Below are 13,676 nucleotides of genomic sequence, written 5' to 3' on the forward strand. Positions count from 1 at the left end.
TGGTGAGATTACCTGCACCTCTATGTTTATGCCAGCATTATTTACAATAGGTAAATTTGGAAACAACCCAAATGCCCAAATATAGATGGCTATATGAAGATGTGGTATATATCCACAATGGAATACTATCAGCAATCCAAAAAGATAAACTCATGCCATCCACAGCAACATGGATGAAACTAGAAAAAGATTACGCTGAGTGAAATAAGTCAGAAGGAAAAAGAAAATATCTTATTGGAGGAAAATAGGAGAATCAAATAGGGATCGGGAAAAAATAACAATATAAAATAAAATAAACAGTCAACTATAAATCTGAGACATTCTGCAGGGGAATGGAAGGAGAAGGATAAAAACAAGGGCAGGAAGAGCACAAGGGACTATGGTGATGGTGCACAGGAGAACTGGTGGTGAGAATTCTATGGGGACCAGACCTGAGAAAAGAGAGCAAACATTGTACAAAATGAACAATGATGAAAAATAATATAAATAAATAACTGATTAAAAATAAACAAACCATTAAAGTGGAGCCTCCCTGGTGGCGCAAGGGTTAAATCTCAGCACTATCAAGCTATGGCCAGGCCTGCAGCAAGAGTTTGATCCAGGCCAGGGAACTACCCACATGGTGCTGCAGACCTCTCTGTCTCACCCACTGCTCCCCTCAGCAGTGTATTTCAGTCACTCTGACTGTTCTGCTCCCATTCTGTCTCTGGTGAATCCTCTCACACCCTGAACCTCTGGCCTGCACCCCAGTTCTTTTTATACATAAATAAATAAAAATAAATCTTTAAAAATAAAAAATTATAATAATAATGGCATATCCTGGGGTGACAGAAGAAACTGAGGCACAGATCACTGACATGATCTGCTCTGAGTCTGCCCAGGGGTAGGCCCTGGGGCTCCTGTTTCTGGCAGTGACTCTCTGACCTCAGTCTCGTCTCTAGTAGGGGAAAAGGTCCTGGAGGGACACACCTCACTCAAAGCTCTGGGTCCCCACAGAAGGGAACTGTGAGTGTCTCTCTACTGAGTCATGTGCCCTTCCGAGAGACTGGACAGAAGGCCAGTGTGCTTGGGAGAGGCTACTCCCTGGACACACCAATGCTGGGGACACTGTCTTATGGGGACACTGCATGCTGGGGTGGCTGGAGATTCCTTGAGTGAAAGGGATGACTTTTCCTCTGCAGGAGGAGGGCATCTGGCTGTGAGGGGCACCAACGGCCATTTCTGGGCTCTCACTGGCCAGAAAACCAAACTGACCCTGCAGGAAAAATCCCAAAGCTAGATTTGACCTTGAATTTCTAAAAGGACAGATGACCATCACTAGTGCAGAAAAACAGAGAATTATATATTTTCTTTTTAAAATTTTAAAGCGAAAACAGTCCCGCTCTTTGGTTTCTGACACGGGCAGAGCTGACTTTGTCTCCAGCAGAGACACAGCTTTCCACAGTTGCTCATTACAGCCTGCTTGGAACTGAGAGTCAGGGTCCTATAATATTTGTCCATGTTGGCATCAGTGAAGAAACAGGTGTGTCAGCCTCCCCACATCACATTGTGTGGTTCATGAGAATGGAAGGTCTGTGTTACCCGCACATGCCCAGATCTGGCCACTGATGCCAGTAGGAGCTGTGCAGGTGCTCCAGGTCCTAATCACCATTCATTTCCAGCCACAGCCCCTGCCAGATCCTGGCCGAGCAGCGTCCTCACATAAGGAGCCTGGGTCCCTGGAAGGGCCTATGAGCACCCTGAACCCCAACAAAAACCTGAGTGCATGAGTGCAGCACACTGGGGAAAGGGACTTCCCTTCTCACAGACCAAGAACAGATGAAAACCCTGAGCTCAGGGAAAGGACTAGCCAGGGCCCGGCCAGGCTACGGAAGCTGCCAGATGCATGTGACCCAGCCGTCTGAGTCTCAGCTGTCACCAGAACTAGAACTTGGGCTTTCAGCAGAGGCAGCTAAGTGCTGCTTTTATGCTCTTCTTCCAATTCTATTTCAAGTTCCTTCCCACAAAGGCCCTAGGAGCCCTCAGTTTCAAGCACGCCCTGTGCTGGGTCCTGCGCTGTTTGCACACGTGCTCGGGGACTCACTCCCCACATTCATCCCAGGAGGGAAGACGGGACAGGGCAGGTCTCCCTCCTCCTACCTCCTTTGCTCACTAGAGAGCAGCAGAGGCCCCTGAGGAGACACTCGGGACTCTCCTTGGGCTGGGCTGTGAGGGAAGGGCCTGTATAGACACCACGCCTTTCCTCTGACACTTTCCCTCCAGTTTCTTAAGATACAGCAGAAAATAATCCAAATCCAAGTTCCAATTTTCCAAAAACATGTACTTTCAAACCATTGTGCTTTCTGATACTCTGGTTGAGCTGAGCTGCTGGAGGCACTGATTGTCATACCCCCTCCGTAGCCAGGCAAACTGCCCTCCCGCGCCCATCATCACACCCAGTGACTCCTCAGGACAGAGGGCTAGACCCAGGCCCCATGAAGAATAGACCAGTGCCTGCTTTGGTCTTGTTGCCCTCAGTGTGAACAGGTGTTGAGGTCCCCCCATAGGCCCCTGGCCTGATCTGTCTGCTTTTTCAGTTCACCTGAAGGTCAGTCCCTCCCCAGCCCTGACCTGCCAGGACAAATGACAAGGTCCTGCCCAAACACAACAGGACTCGGGTCAGATCCCCACTGAGGGCTTGTCCTCACACACTCTACCTCTGTGGGGATTTCTGCTTCAGGGTGAGGGACCCAGTGGAGACAGAGCAGCAGAGAATGGGAAAAGGGTCTTGTCAGAGAAAACACCCAGAGTCTGTAACAGGCAGAATGAGTAGCACCTCAGAGCCCCCAAACCTGCATACTCTAAACGGCTTCTGCATCTGCCGTATAAAGGCAGAGCACACTCTGAGTGTGAAAGGACACAGGAGAGTCAGTCAAGAGAGGAAGGGAAAAGAGGAGAATATTTTTCCCAACAAAACACCCAGTTTCCTGTCCCCTCGTAGGTAAATACCCAACCACACGGTTGCCCCAAAAGTGGGCCACTGCAGCCTGAAATTTGCCACAAGTCTCAGGCACCATCAGGGGGTACCCACAGAAGCCGATGGAAGGGGCCAGGCCAGTCTGGGGCAAAAGGAGCAAAATAAAAGCACAAACCACGGTCAAGGCTGGTGTCCCACGGGTCTCTCCCAAGGGTCTCCTTCCACGTCCTCCTGTCTCTGGGGTGAGCCCAGCGCTGAGAAGCAAGGGGGGCATCTCCACACACCCCTCTCCTGTGTCGTCCCCGTGTCTCTCTCCAGGTGCTCTCCCCCACACGCCTGTGTCTTACGGCGGATGCGCCTAAAGGGCCTGACATAGGGGGTTTCTGTCCAGAGAGGTCGTGTACCCCACGTCTTACTCAGAGAAAAGGCAAAGCCCTTCCAACATCCTCAATGTCTACATGATGTGGGTGCACAGACCCCATCTCAGCGACCCCTGCTCCAGCTACAGCCTCTGACACAGACATCCCCATCCTGGGGCGTCTGGGCTGAGGTCGCCCTGCCTGGACAGAGCTTCTGCAGACACCTTGTGGGCATGGAGTGTCCGTCAGGTCTTCTCTCAAAGGTGCTGTCCTAATGAGGCCCACCTGTCCATGCTGGGAGAGTAGCCTCTTCCTGTCCCCACACGCTTTCTCTGGATCACTTCCCCACAATTCTTACCACACCAGGATGCTTTGCATCTGAAAATTCATCTCTAACACCAGACTCTGTGGGCAGGGGCAGCCCTGAGCTTGTGGGACATGGCGGTGCCTAAGCCTGATCCCTGAATATGAAAAAGAACAGGTGTGCTCAAAAGAAAAACTCAAAGAAGCAAAATATAAACACACTGAAGCCTGAGGAATGAATGACAAAAACTAAGGTCATTTATATTTGGTTAATTAGCAGACACTTTCCTCAAAATGAATGTCTGTCTCTTGAAGGAAATCAACAATTGGCAAAATTACTGTTTCAAACGCTATCATTGCTGTCTCCTGGCTGGATGTAGATTATTTTTCTATCATTAAAAATATTTAATAATTGGCCTCCCTGGTGGTGCAGGCGGTTGGGCGCAGCGCTGTGACCTAACAGTAAACATGATTCTCAGTAGACTTGATTCTATAAATATTGTGGGTGGTTCATTAGGGAATACCTATAGACAAAATAATAGCTCATTGTCAAAAGAGGAAATAAAGGATAAAAGCACGGAGATTTTTTATAACGAAAATGATAGTTTGTTGGAAGATGTTATACTCTGGCCCTGTGGTTGGATATAGAAATGGTATAAAAAATAATTATCTGCAACATCGTGTACAAGATTCATCTTTGCTCCAGCAAATAGGGAGGCTGGAGGATCCAGGGGTGGTGTTGGTGCAACAAGACACAATGGGCGACTCAGTTAGCAGGAGTCAGGCTTTGTCATCAATAAGTCTGATGCCAAACTAGAGAGGGTCAGTCCACCATCCAGCACTGCTGGGCCAGGAAGTCTGGGCTGGTCTGTAGCCCTGGTCAGCAATAGGTGCAGCCTGGGGGGTTCAAGGTTGGTTTTTAAGTTTGTTAGACTTCTCTGTACCATATATGAGTGACATATTCGTCTTTCTCCTTTGGACTTATTTCAATTAGCTCCATCCATGTTGCCCCAGATGTCGTGAGTTTGTTTTTCTGATAAGTAGTATTCTATTATCTATATACCACTTTTTCTTGAATTCTCATCTGCTTTCAGGCATTTTGGTTGTTTCCATAGCTTGGTTATTGTAACTAGTGCTGCAGTGATCATGTATGTGCAAGGTGTCCTTCACGGTAGTGTATTTGTGTTCTGTGGTACATACATAGGAGTGGACTACTGAGCCCTATGGCAGATACACTTTCAATCTTCTATGAAATCTCAATACTGTTATATATATATATATATAATGTTTTATATATATATAATGTCATTGTTCATTTTTGTACAATGTATGCTTGTATGCTTTCTCCTCAGGTGTATTCCCCATAAAATTCCCAGCTCCATTCATCCATCACCTAATCCCCTTGCTCTTCTCCCTCCTGTTGCTCCTTCTACCTCCCCTACCTTGCAAATGTCTCTGATTTATAGTTTTCTGCTAATTTTGTTTTTTATTTATTATTACTGCTATTTATTTTCCAGGTCCTTACTTTATTCCCCTATATTCCTCTATAAGTGAAATCAATCAATATTTTTCTTCTTATCTCTGACTTATTTCACTGAACATAATACCCTCTAGCTCCATATATGTTGAGAAAGGCATGTGCTGATTTTTTTGATTGCCAAATAGTATTTTATTGTGTATATACCACATCCTCTGAATCCAGTCATCTATTTTTGAGCATTTGGGTTGTCTCCACATCTTACCTATCATAAATAGTACTGAAATAAACATAGGGACAGGCATCCTTTTGAATTAATGCTTTTGTATCTTTGGGTAAATTCCTAGGAGTGGAATTGCTGGGTCATATGGCAGCTCCATTTTAGTAGTTTGAGTAAACTCCACACAGTTTTCCATAATGGTTGGACCAGTTTATATTCCCATCAGCCGTGTAGGAGAGTTCCTTTTTCTCCACATCCTTGTGAACATTGTTGTTGCCTGTTTTTTTTTTTTAATATTTATTTAATTATTATATATATATTTAGAGATTTATTTATTCATTTACACAAGAACCGGGGTACAGGCCAGATCCATGGGAGGGTGAGAGGATTCACCAGACACAGAGGGGAACAGAACAGACAGACTGATGAAATACACTGCTGAGGGGAGCAGTGGCGTGACAGGAGAGGTCTGCTGCACCAGGTGGGATCCTACCAGCTGGGATTGAACCGGTGCTGCAGAGGCTACAGATATCTTCACAGCGTGGCACTCGAAGCCTGAGCCACCAGGGAAGACCCTATTTTATATATTTTTTACATCATTTTTTCATTTTTGCACAATGTATGCATTTTCTTTCATCTTGGTTATATTCCCCATACAATTCCCACCCCCTTATGTTTTCTAGTTTTCTTAATATGTTCCATTCTTATTGGTGTAAGGCGGTATCTCATTGTGGTTTTGATTTGCATTTCCCTGATTTAAGCGATATAGAACATTTTTTCATACACCTGTTGGCCATTTGCATTTCCTCTTTGGAGATGTCTTTTTAGCTCTTCTTCCCATTTTTTGACTGGATTGTATTTTTGTTGAGTCCTGTGAGCTCTTTGTACATCTTTGTGATCAGTCTCTTACCAGTTATATTGTGTGCAAAAATTTCTCCCAATCAGAAGGGTCTCTCTGCTTGGTTAATATCTCTTTTGCTGTGCAAAAAGCTTTAGTTGATGTAATCCCAGCTGTTTATCTTTTCCTTCACTTTCTTTGCTTTTGGCATTGTGTCTTTAAAGATTTACGGATATTTATATCATGCAGTGTTTCACTTATATTTTCTTCTGTATATTTTATGGTTTCAGGTCTTATGTTGAATTCTTTTATCCATTTTCATTTGGTTTTTGAGCATGGTATGAGGTAGTAGTCTAGCTTCATTTTGCATGTAGTAGTTCAGTTTTCCCAGCACCATTTATTGAACTGAACAAACTGTCCTTATTCCATTGCCTATACTTTGCTCCTTTGTCAAAGATTAGTTGTCCATAAATATGTGGGTTTATTTCTGGGTTTTCTGTTCAATGACATTGGTCTGTGTGTTCGTTTGTTGTTCAGTATCATAGTGTTTTAATTATTATGGCTTTATAGTACAGTTTGAAGTGTGGGAGTGTGATGCCTCCATTCTCCTTCTTCTTAGTCAGAAGAGCTTGGCTATTTGCAGAAACCTTGCTACTGTTTCCATCAAAACCAAACCAGTCTACATTCCCATAAACAATGTAGGACTGTTCTATTCGCTATGTCCTCGCGCAGCACTTGTTAATGTCTGGTCTTTCTGATATAGTCCATTCTCACAGACATGAAGTGGTTTTGTTATGGCAATTTCCCAGAGAAATCAGACAGCACTCAGAAAGGTGGAGAGATTTAATGTCACACCAGCGGGCTCAGTGGATCGCTCCCCAAGGGCTGAGCACCCAAGAACAAGAATGGCAGGGTTTTATACAGTTTGTATGAGAAACTTGCTATCCCATTCATCACAGCATAAGCATTCTTCATTGTTTGGGAAGGGGTTCAAGGAGTCACGGCTACCATGATGGACAAGCAGTGCAGTACACCCAGCAATTCTTCGCTTCAGCAAGCAGCAGAATCAAAGCGGTAGACTCCCCCAAGCAGCAGCCTTGGGAAGCTTTCTGCTTCATTTCCCTCTTTTGATACCCTGCTATGTGCTGGCAGTATCAAGGTCTGGGACTCAGAGCAAGCAGCAGGAAAGAGCCTAAGGGTGCATATTGTCTAGTTAACATGTGGAGTTTAGTAGCCTCCAAATGGGACTGGATAAAACATGTGGCCAGATTAAAGACATGGCTAAGGGTGAGCATCACAAGAATGGAGACCAGTGGACCCAGGACAGGAGTGAGCCAAGGCACAGTGTGGTGATGCTGTCCCACCAAAAGAGACAAGAGAAGCAGCCACCACTGGGTCCAGCCCAGCAAGCCACAAGCATTCCCTTGATGCTCCTCCGGACTCCACCATGCGCAGGCCAACCTGCTTCTGGGCTTTTGTTGGAGCAGGGCTGCAGCAGGTCACGGTGTTTGGTCGGAGTCTCTCTGCAGGGTCAGTCTGAGCGGGTGTGCAGCATCGGGCAGGCTGAACACTGTTCTGATGTCTCGGGCGAGCTGGCGTATCTGGGGAGTGTCGTTCCCTCGGGAGTAACACCTGCAACTTTGACAGCAGTAGGGTCATAAGGGTGACAGTACAGGGTCCCACCCAGACAGGTTTGAGTAGTTCTTTTTCCAGTCCTTTACCCAGACTTGGTCCCAGGTTTGTGGGGATGAACTGGGGATCCCAGAGGAACGGGGCCCTCTGATGACAGTTTCATGAATCCTGTGTAGGACATTACTAAGGAGCTGCAGCTTCCGATTTAGTCCCAGTTGGCCAGTGTGTCTGAGGTGTCCCCTCACCACAGACACAACAGGGAGGCGACCAAACAAAATTCTCAAAGGGGGTGTAGCCACTGGCACCAGGAGTGCACCGAATTCTGAGCAGCACTAAGGGGAGAAGGTCCACCCAGGGCAAACCTGTGTCCTGGCAAAACTTTCCCAGAGTCTTTTTAATGGTTCGGGTGACACGTGCTACTTTCTCTGAACTCTCTGGCCGGTAGGCGGGAAGATTCCATGTAATGTGAAGTAAGCGAGTCAGGTGAGTGGTGATTTCAGCAGCAAAGGCTGGGCCAGTATCACTGCCAGTAGTCACGGGGACCCCATATCTAGGAATTACTTCTCTTACAGAGCTTTACTGACTTCTCGGTCCTCTCTGTTCTGAAGGGGACGCTCTCCCCACCCGGAGAAGGGGCAGATCAGAACAAGCAAATATCTGTAGCCTCTGCAAGGCTTGATTTTTGTGAAGTCCACTTAGGGGTCCTTAAAAGGGAAGGAACCTGTGTGCTGTACACAAATCTGGCACCTGAAGAAGCAAACTGAAGGGACAAATGTTTATCCATCTGGCAGGAGCATCACTCCTCTAGTGTTTTCGCTTTTATTTTCTTTTTATTTGATATTTTATTTATTTTTTAATTATTATTCTAAATTATTTATTTTTTACATCATTGTTTCATTTTTTAAACAATATTTGCTTCCCCACTCCAGGTGTAGTCCCCATAGAATTTCCTTCCCCAGTGCACCAGTGCACCATCACTTCACTCCCCTGTGCTCCTCCTTCACTCTCTCCTCTGATCCCTCTTCCTGCTCCTCCCCTGCAGGATGTCTCTGGTTTATAATTGTCTGTTTTTCTTTTGTTGTGTTTTGTATTGTTATTATGTTTTATACTGATGTCTTATTTGGTTTCCCTATATTTCTGTTAGAAGTGAAACCATCTGATATTTTTCTTTTTCCTTCTGGCTTATTGCACTGAGCATAATTCCTTCTAGCTCCATCCATATGCCTGCAAATGGCATGAGTTTATCTTTTTTTGATTGCTGAGTAATATTAAAATGGCACATATAAAAATCTAGCAACAACAAATGTGGCGAGGATGTGGTGAAAAACAACCTTTCCTACATTGCTAGCGTGAGGGCAAACTGGTCCAACCATTATGGAAAACTGTGTGGAGGTCCCTCAGCCTACTAAAAGGGAACTTCCATATGACACAGCAATTCCACTCCTAGGGATCTACCCAAAGGACACAGAAACACAGATTCAAAAGAATACCTTTACCCCTATGTTTATTGCAACACTATTTATAATAGGTAAAATGAAGAAACAACCCAAATGCCCAAAAACAGATGACTGGAAGAAGAAGATGTTGCACATACATACAGTGGAATACTACTCAGTGATAAAAAAACATAAACTCAGGCCATTTGGGAACTATGGAAGGGGCAGGAAGAATACTAAGCTTGATAAGTCAGAAGAAAAAATAACTATCAGATGGTTTCCCTTATATGTGGGATATACAGAAATCAAACAGAGGGTCAGAATAAAGACAAAACTTGCAGCCTGATCCTAGATCTGAGGCATACAGTAGGGAAAGTGAGAGAGATGGTTCCAAACAGGGGAGGGAAGAGCACAAGGGACTGTAGTGATGGATCATGGGTGCTATGGTGGGGAGAGAACAATAAGGACTACACCTGAGAGAGAAATCAAATATAGCATAAAAATTAACAATGATGTAAAAAACAAATAAACATTTTAATAAAAAAATTATATCAATCACTGACAGCTAGAAAACAAATAAAATTAAGTAAAGCAGAGGATCCTGAAGTTACAAAACGGTGAGAGAAATCCTATAACATTCAGTCCACACAAGGCAGAGCTCTCATTCTATGACAGAAAACAGTATTGAAGAAATTCGGGTGAGTTACATTAAGTGATAACATTTTCAATAGTCTACTGAATCCTAAGACTGTCCCACTCACAGCTGCCCACAACCTGGCCCCATCCTCTGCTGTGTCCCAGGGGTGAGAGACATCCCAGAGTCCTGGGGACTGTTGCTGCCTGAGGAAGCACAGAAGAGACCAGGTCAGAGCCCATAGATGAGACCCTCAGAGGAACTGATGAGGGTGACTCTCCTAGAGTTCCCTCTACACTGTCCTCAGGGACTCAGGATCCAACCCTGATCCACACTTACTGCACCCTGATTGTAGCTGACTGCATGTCCCCCTGTGGAAGAAACATCATGTGAGACAAGGGAGGAGTCAGGTGACAAGTCCTAAAGGAATCTCCAAGTCTGGATCACAGGGAAGTTTCTAGAACTGTGACTGAAAACCCGGGTCAGAAATGGAATATATATCAAGAATGAATATGAAAGGGAATAGGAGTCTTGCCACAGCAGGGTCCTTCCCCTATGACATTTCCTGGGAAACAATCCCCATCACCACAGTTATAAGGTGAACAATTGGTGATTCATTTCATAAATGATTTACGAAGAGTAAGTGTTTGCAATGAGCTCCAGACTGGGCAAACACGTGTGTGGATCATACTCCCTAGTAACCAGGAAGGGCAAGTTCTCCTTGACAAGAAAGCCCCAGTGGTCATGAACCCCGCCCCCTCTTCCCTACCTGAGCACTTCTTCTTCCACATCACAGCTGCAGCCACCGTAGCTCCAGTGAGCACAGCTCCAAGGAGAACCAGGCCAGCAATGATGCCCACAGTGGGATGGAGGACTGAGGAGGGGGTACTGGAAGGGACGGGAAGGGGAGACCCTGAGAACCCAGGCCTCCACCTGATGCTTTGAAGGTCTCCAAAAGGGCTCCTGATCCCCTGAGAAGAAGCTCAGTGCCCACATCTCCCTCCTTACCCCGAGTCAGGACTCGGGGCTCCAGCAGCCCCTCATGCTGCACATGGCACGTGTATCTCTGCTCCTCCCCAGAAGGCACTCCACAGCCACCCACTTCTGGAAGGTTCCTTCCCCCAAGGCTGGTATCCACCAGCTCTGTGTCCTGGGTCAGGTCCTCCCCATCTCACTGCCAGGTCAGGGTGATGGCCGCAGGGTAGAAGCCCAGGGTCCAGCACCTCAGGGTGACCTTATTGTCAAAGGTGAGGTGGTAGGTCATGTGTGTTTTGTGAGGAGTTGAGGAGAAGGGTCAATAAATTCACACTTTGGGTTTTTCCCTCCTGGACACTGAAGCGCCTCACCGACCATCCTCAGAATGGACATGACAATTGGTTTGAGGGAGGAAGAACAAAACCCAGAAACCAGCCTAGTCTGGGGAATCTGGGATAATCAGATGAGAGCCCGGGGCAGGAGGATGCAGGTCTCTGAGGAGAACACAGACTTTTGCTCCTGACCTGGGTGGAGGGTGAATGACACAGAAAGGCAGGAGTCAGATCCAGAAATGTTCTCAGACCAAAAACAAGACTTTGAAAGTGAAACTCATGGTTCTCAGGATGGCTGCCGGGTCACAAGGACCCAGGGAGAGTTATTTCAGGATGGCCTCCCTCCCTCAGGAGAGACTGGATTCCTTAACTGTCTAGAAAAGTGGTCTTCTGGGCGAGTCTCTCTCTAGCACAGAACATGAAACCCAGGGGACTCTCCCTCTCTGCCCAGAAAGCAGCTGCTGTTCTGCCCATTATTCCACATTCCCTGTGGGGCCCCAGGAGAGGGGAGGTCTTGACAAGCTCGGCCCTCCCCTGCGCCTCCCACTCGCGCTGGGTGATCTGAGCCACCGAGTCCGCGGGGGTCCAGGAGCGCAGGTCCTCGCTCAGGGAGATGCAATCTGCGCTGTCGTAGGCGAACTGGTCATACCCGCCGAATAGGCTCAGGTCTGTCCCCACTTCACAGCCACACATGCTCTGGAGGGTGTGAACCCTGACATCCACCCCTGTGGTCAGCCCTGAGCTCATTGCTTGGTGACCCCGCCCTCTCACCCTGAATAACCTAAACTGAAATGAAAGGGCCGGCAGGACAGTCCCTTCCCGGGGAGGGTCCTGGCAGACCCACCAGCCTCCAGGGGTCAGTGGACCCTGAGACCCGGGACACCCGGCCTTAGGTGGGAATGGGGGTGACCTGACCCTGGCCCCGCTCTGCGAAGCTCACCGTCCTCGCTCTGGTTGTAGCGGCCCCGCAGGTCCCTCAGGAGCGCTTGGAACCACTGTGCACTGTTCCTTTGGATCCGAGTCTCCTCGTCCAGGTCCTCCTGCCCCACCTGCTCCGCCCAGGGCGCCTGCGGCTCCATCCTCTGGCCCGAGAGTCGCTGTCGAACCGCAGGAACTGCGTGTGGTCCATGCAGCCCACAGCGATGAAGCGGGGCTCCCCGAGGCTGGGCCGGGACATCATGGTGGAGAACACCTCAGGGAGTGGAGCCTGGGGCGGGGAGGGAGACCCGGGCTGACCCTCCTCTCAGCAAGGGCCCAGGGCCCAGGGAGATGGGCCTGGAGGGAGAAAGGGGCGGGCCGTGAGTGAAAAGGGGGGTGGGCCAAGAAGGGCCCAGACTCAGGGACCAGAGCACTCAGGGGAGGCGGGAGGGACAGAAGGGACCAGAACACAATGGACCTGAAAGGGTACAAGAGGTTGGGGAGATGAGTCTTTCCTGGGGTCCTGCACCCACCGGGAGCTCCTTGCTCCTCCCTCCTGGAGCAACAGTGTCCAGCTGGACACGCACTCACCCACCGGGGTCTCCATCAGGGCCAGGGGCCCACAGAGCAGCAGCAGGAGGGTGAGGGGCATCACACCTTGCCGGGGACCAGCCTCCGGCAAAATGCCATGTCAGGGGTTCCTGAAAGGATGAGACGGTGTAGGCGAAAACGGAAGGGCTGAGGGGAAGGGAATGAGGTAAAATAAGGAGACACTGACACTGGATGAGGTATTAGTATCTTCTACTGAGGGGCTCAGCAGGTTTTTTATTTATACATTTTTTGCAAGCAGTGAGATTACATTATCATGTGCATAAAAACAAAACAGAAACAATTAATGCATCCTTTTTTCCATAGACTTTTGGCCACTGCGTGCTCTCAGCAAGAAGGCAACCTTCAACCTTCAAGGTTAATAGAAAACTAAGCCTTACACTAGAACTCATTGTTTCAGCTAAACAATAACCTAAGACAGTTGATAGCCGCCAGTGCATCCCAGTCAGCCAAAGCCTAAGCAAGAAAAGACTCCTCGTATTTGCATGGCCTTCAGCTGGGGACCCGCTGCTACTCAGTTATCAGAACTTTTTCTACCTAAAAACTCCTAACTCAAATAGCTTCATTTAAAAACTTTCCCAAGAAATTAAAAAAAAAAAAAGGCAAAAGAAAGACCCACTACAACTGTTGTGCTGGATTTCTTGTCAGGCATGCACAACAAACCGCCTCCCATTGCCAAGTGGGCCAAACTGTCCAACAGCTAATTTATAAACAAAAAATTTTCCATGCTATTTACTTACAGTATGCTGATACATATAATTTATTGCCTAATATACTTTCTGATAAATTTTTCCCTTTTCATGACCGAGAACAAAAAATAAAGGTATGTTAAATCTTCGGCCCCATGGTATGAGGCCCTTTAGCTTTGCTGCTTGCCATTTTCTTATCTGGCTGTGGCATCAAGGCCTCCTGAAGCAACACCCCATCCAGGGGCCTGGGGAGAATGATCCAGGAGAGTCCTTTGGAGACTGTAACTGGAGCAGGATG

The 13,676-nt window shown here is 47.4% G+C and overlaps 1 protein-coding gene across 1 annotated transcript; it reads right to left on the reverse strand.

Annotated features, from left to right (window-relative positions):
- Nucleotides 1-10,194: 10,194 nt before the first annotated feature.
- LOC129145922 (class I histocompatibility antigen, Gogo-OKO alpha chain-like) lies at nucleotides 10,195-12,342 on the reverse strand (the record flags this gene model as incomplete). The annotated part of the gene is made up of 4 exons (XM_054695958.1): nucleotides 12,301-12,342; nucleotides 12,103-12,242; nucleotides 10,625-10,743; nucleotides 10,195-10,226 (listed from the first exon to the last, which is right to left on the reverse strand). Coding segments are annotated over exons 1-4 (333 nt in total), but the record flags the coding sequence as incomplete, so codon positions are not given.
- Nucleotides 12,343-13,676: the final 1,334 nt, after the last annotated feature.

The sequence above is a fragment of the Talpa occidentalis genome, unplaced genomic scaffold (assembly GCF_014898055.3).
Source record: "Talpa occidentalis isolate TD23 unplaced genomic scaffold, MPIMG_talOcc4v2.1 talOcc4.1537, whole genome shotgun sequence".
NCBI lineage: Eukaryota > Metazoa > Chordata > Mammalia > Eulipotyphla > Talpidae > Talpa > Talpa occidentalis.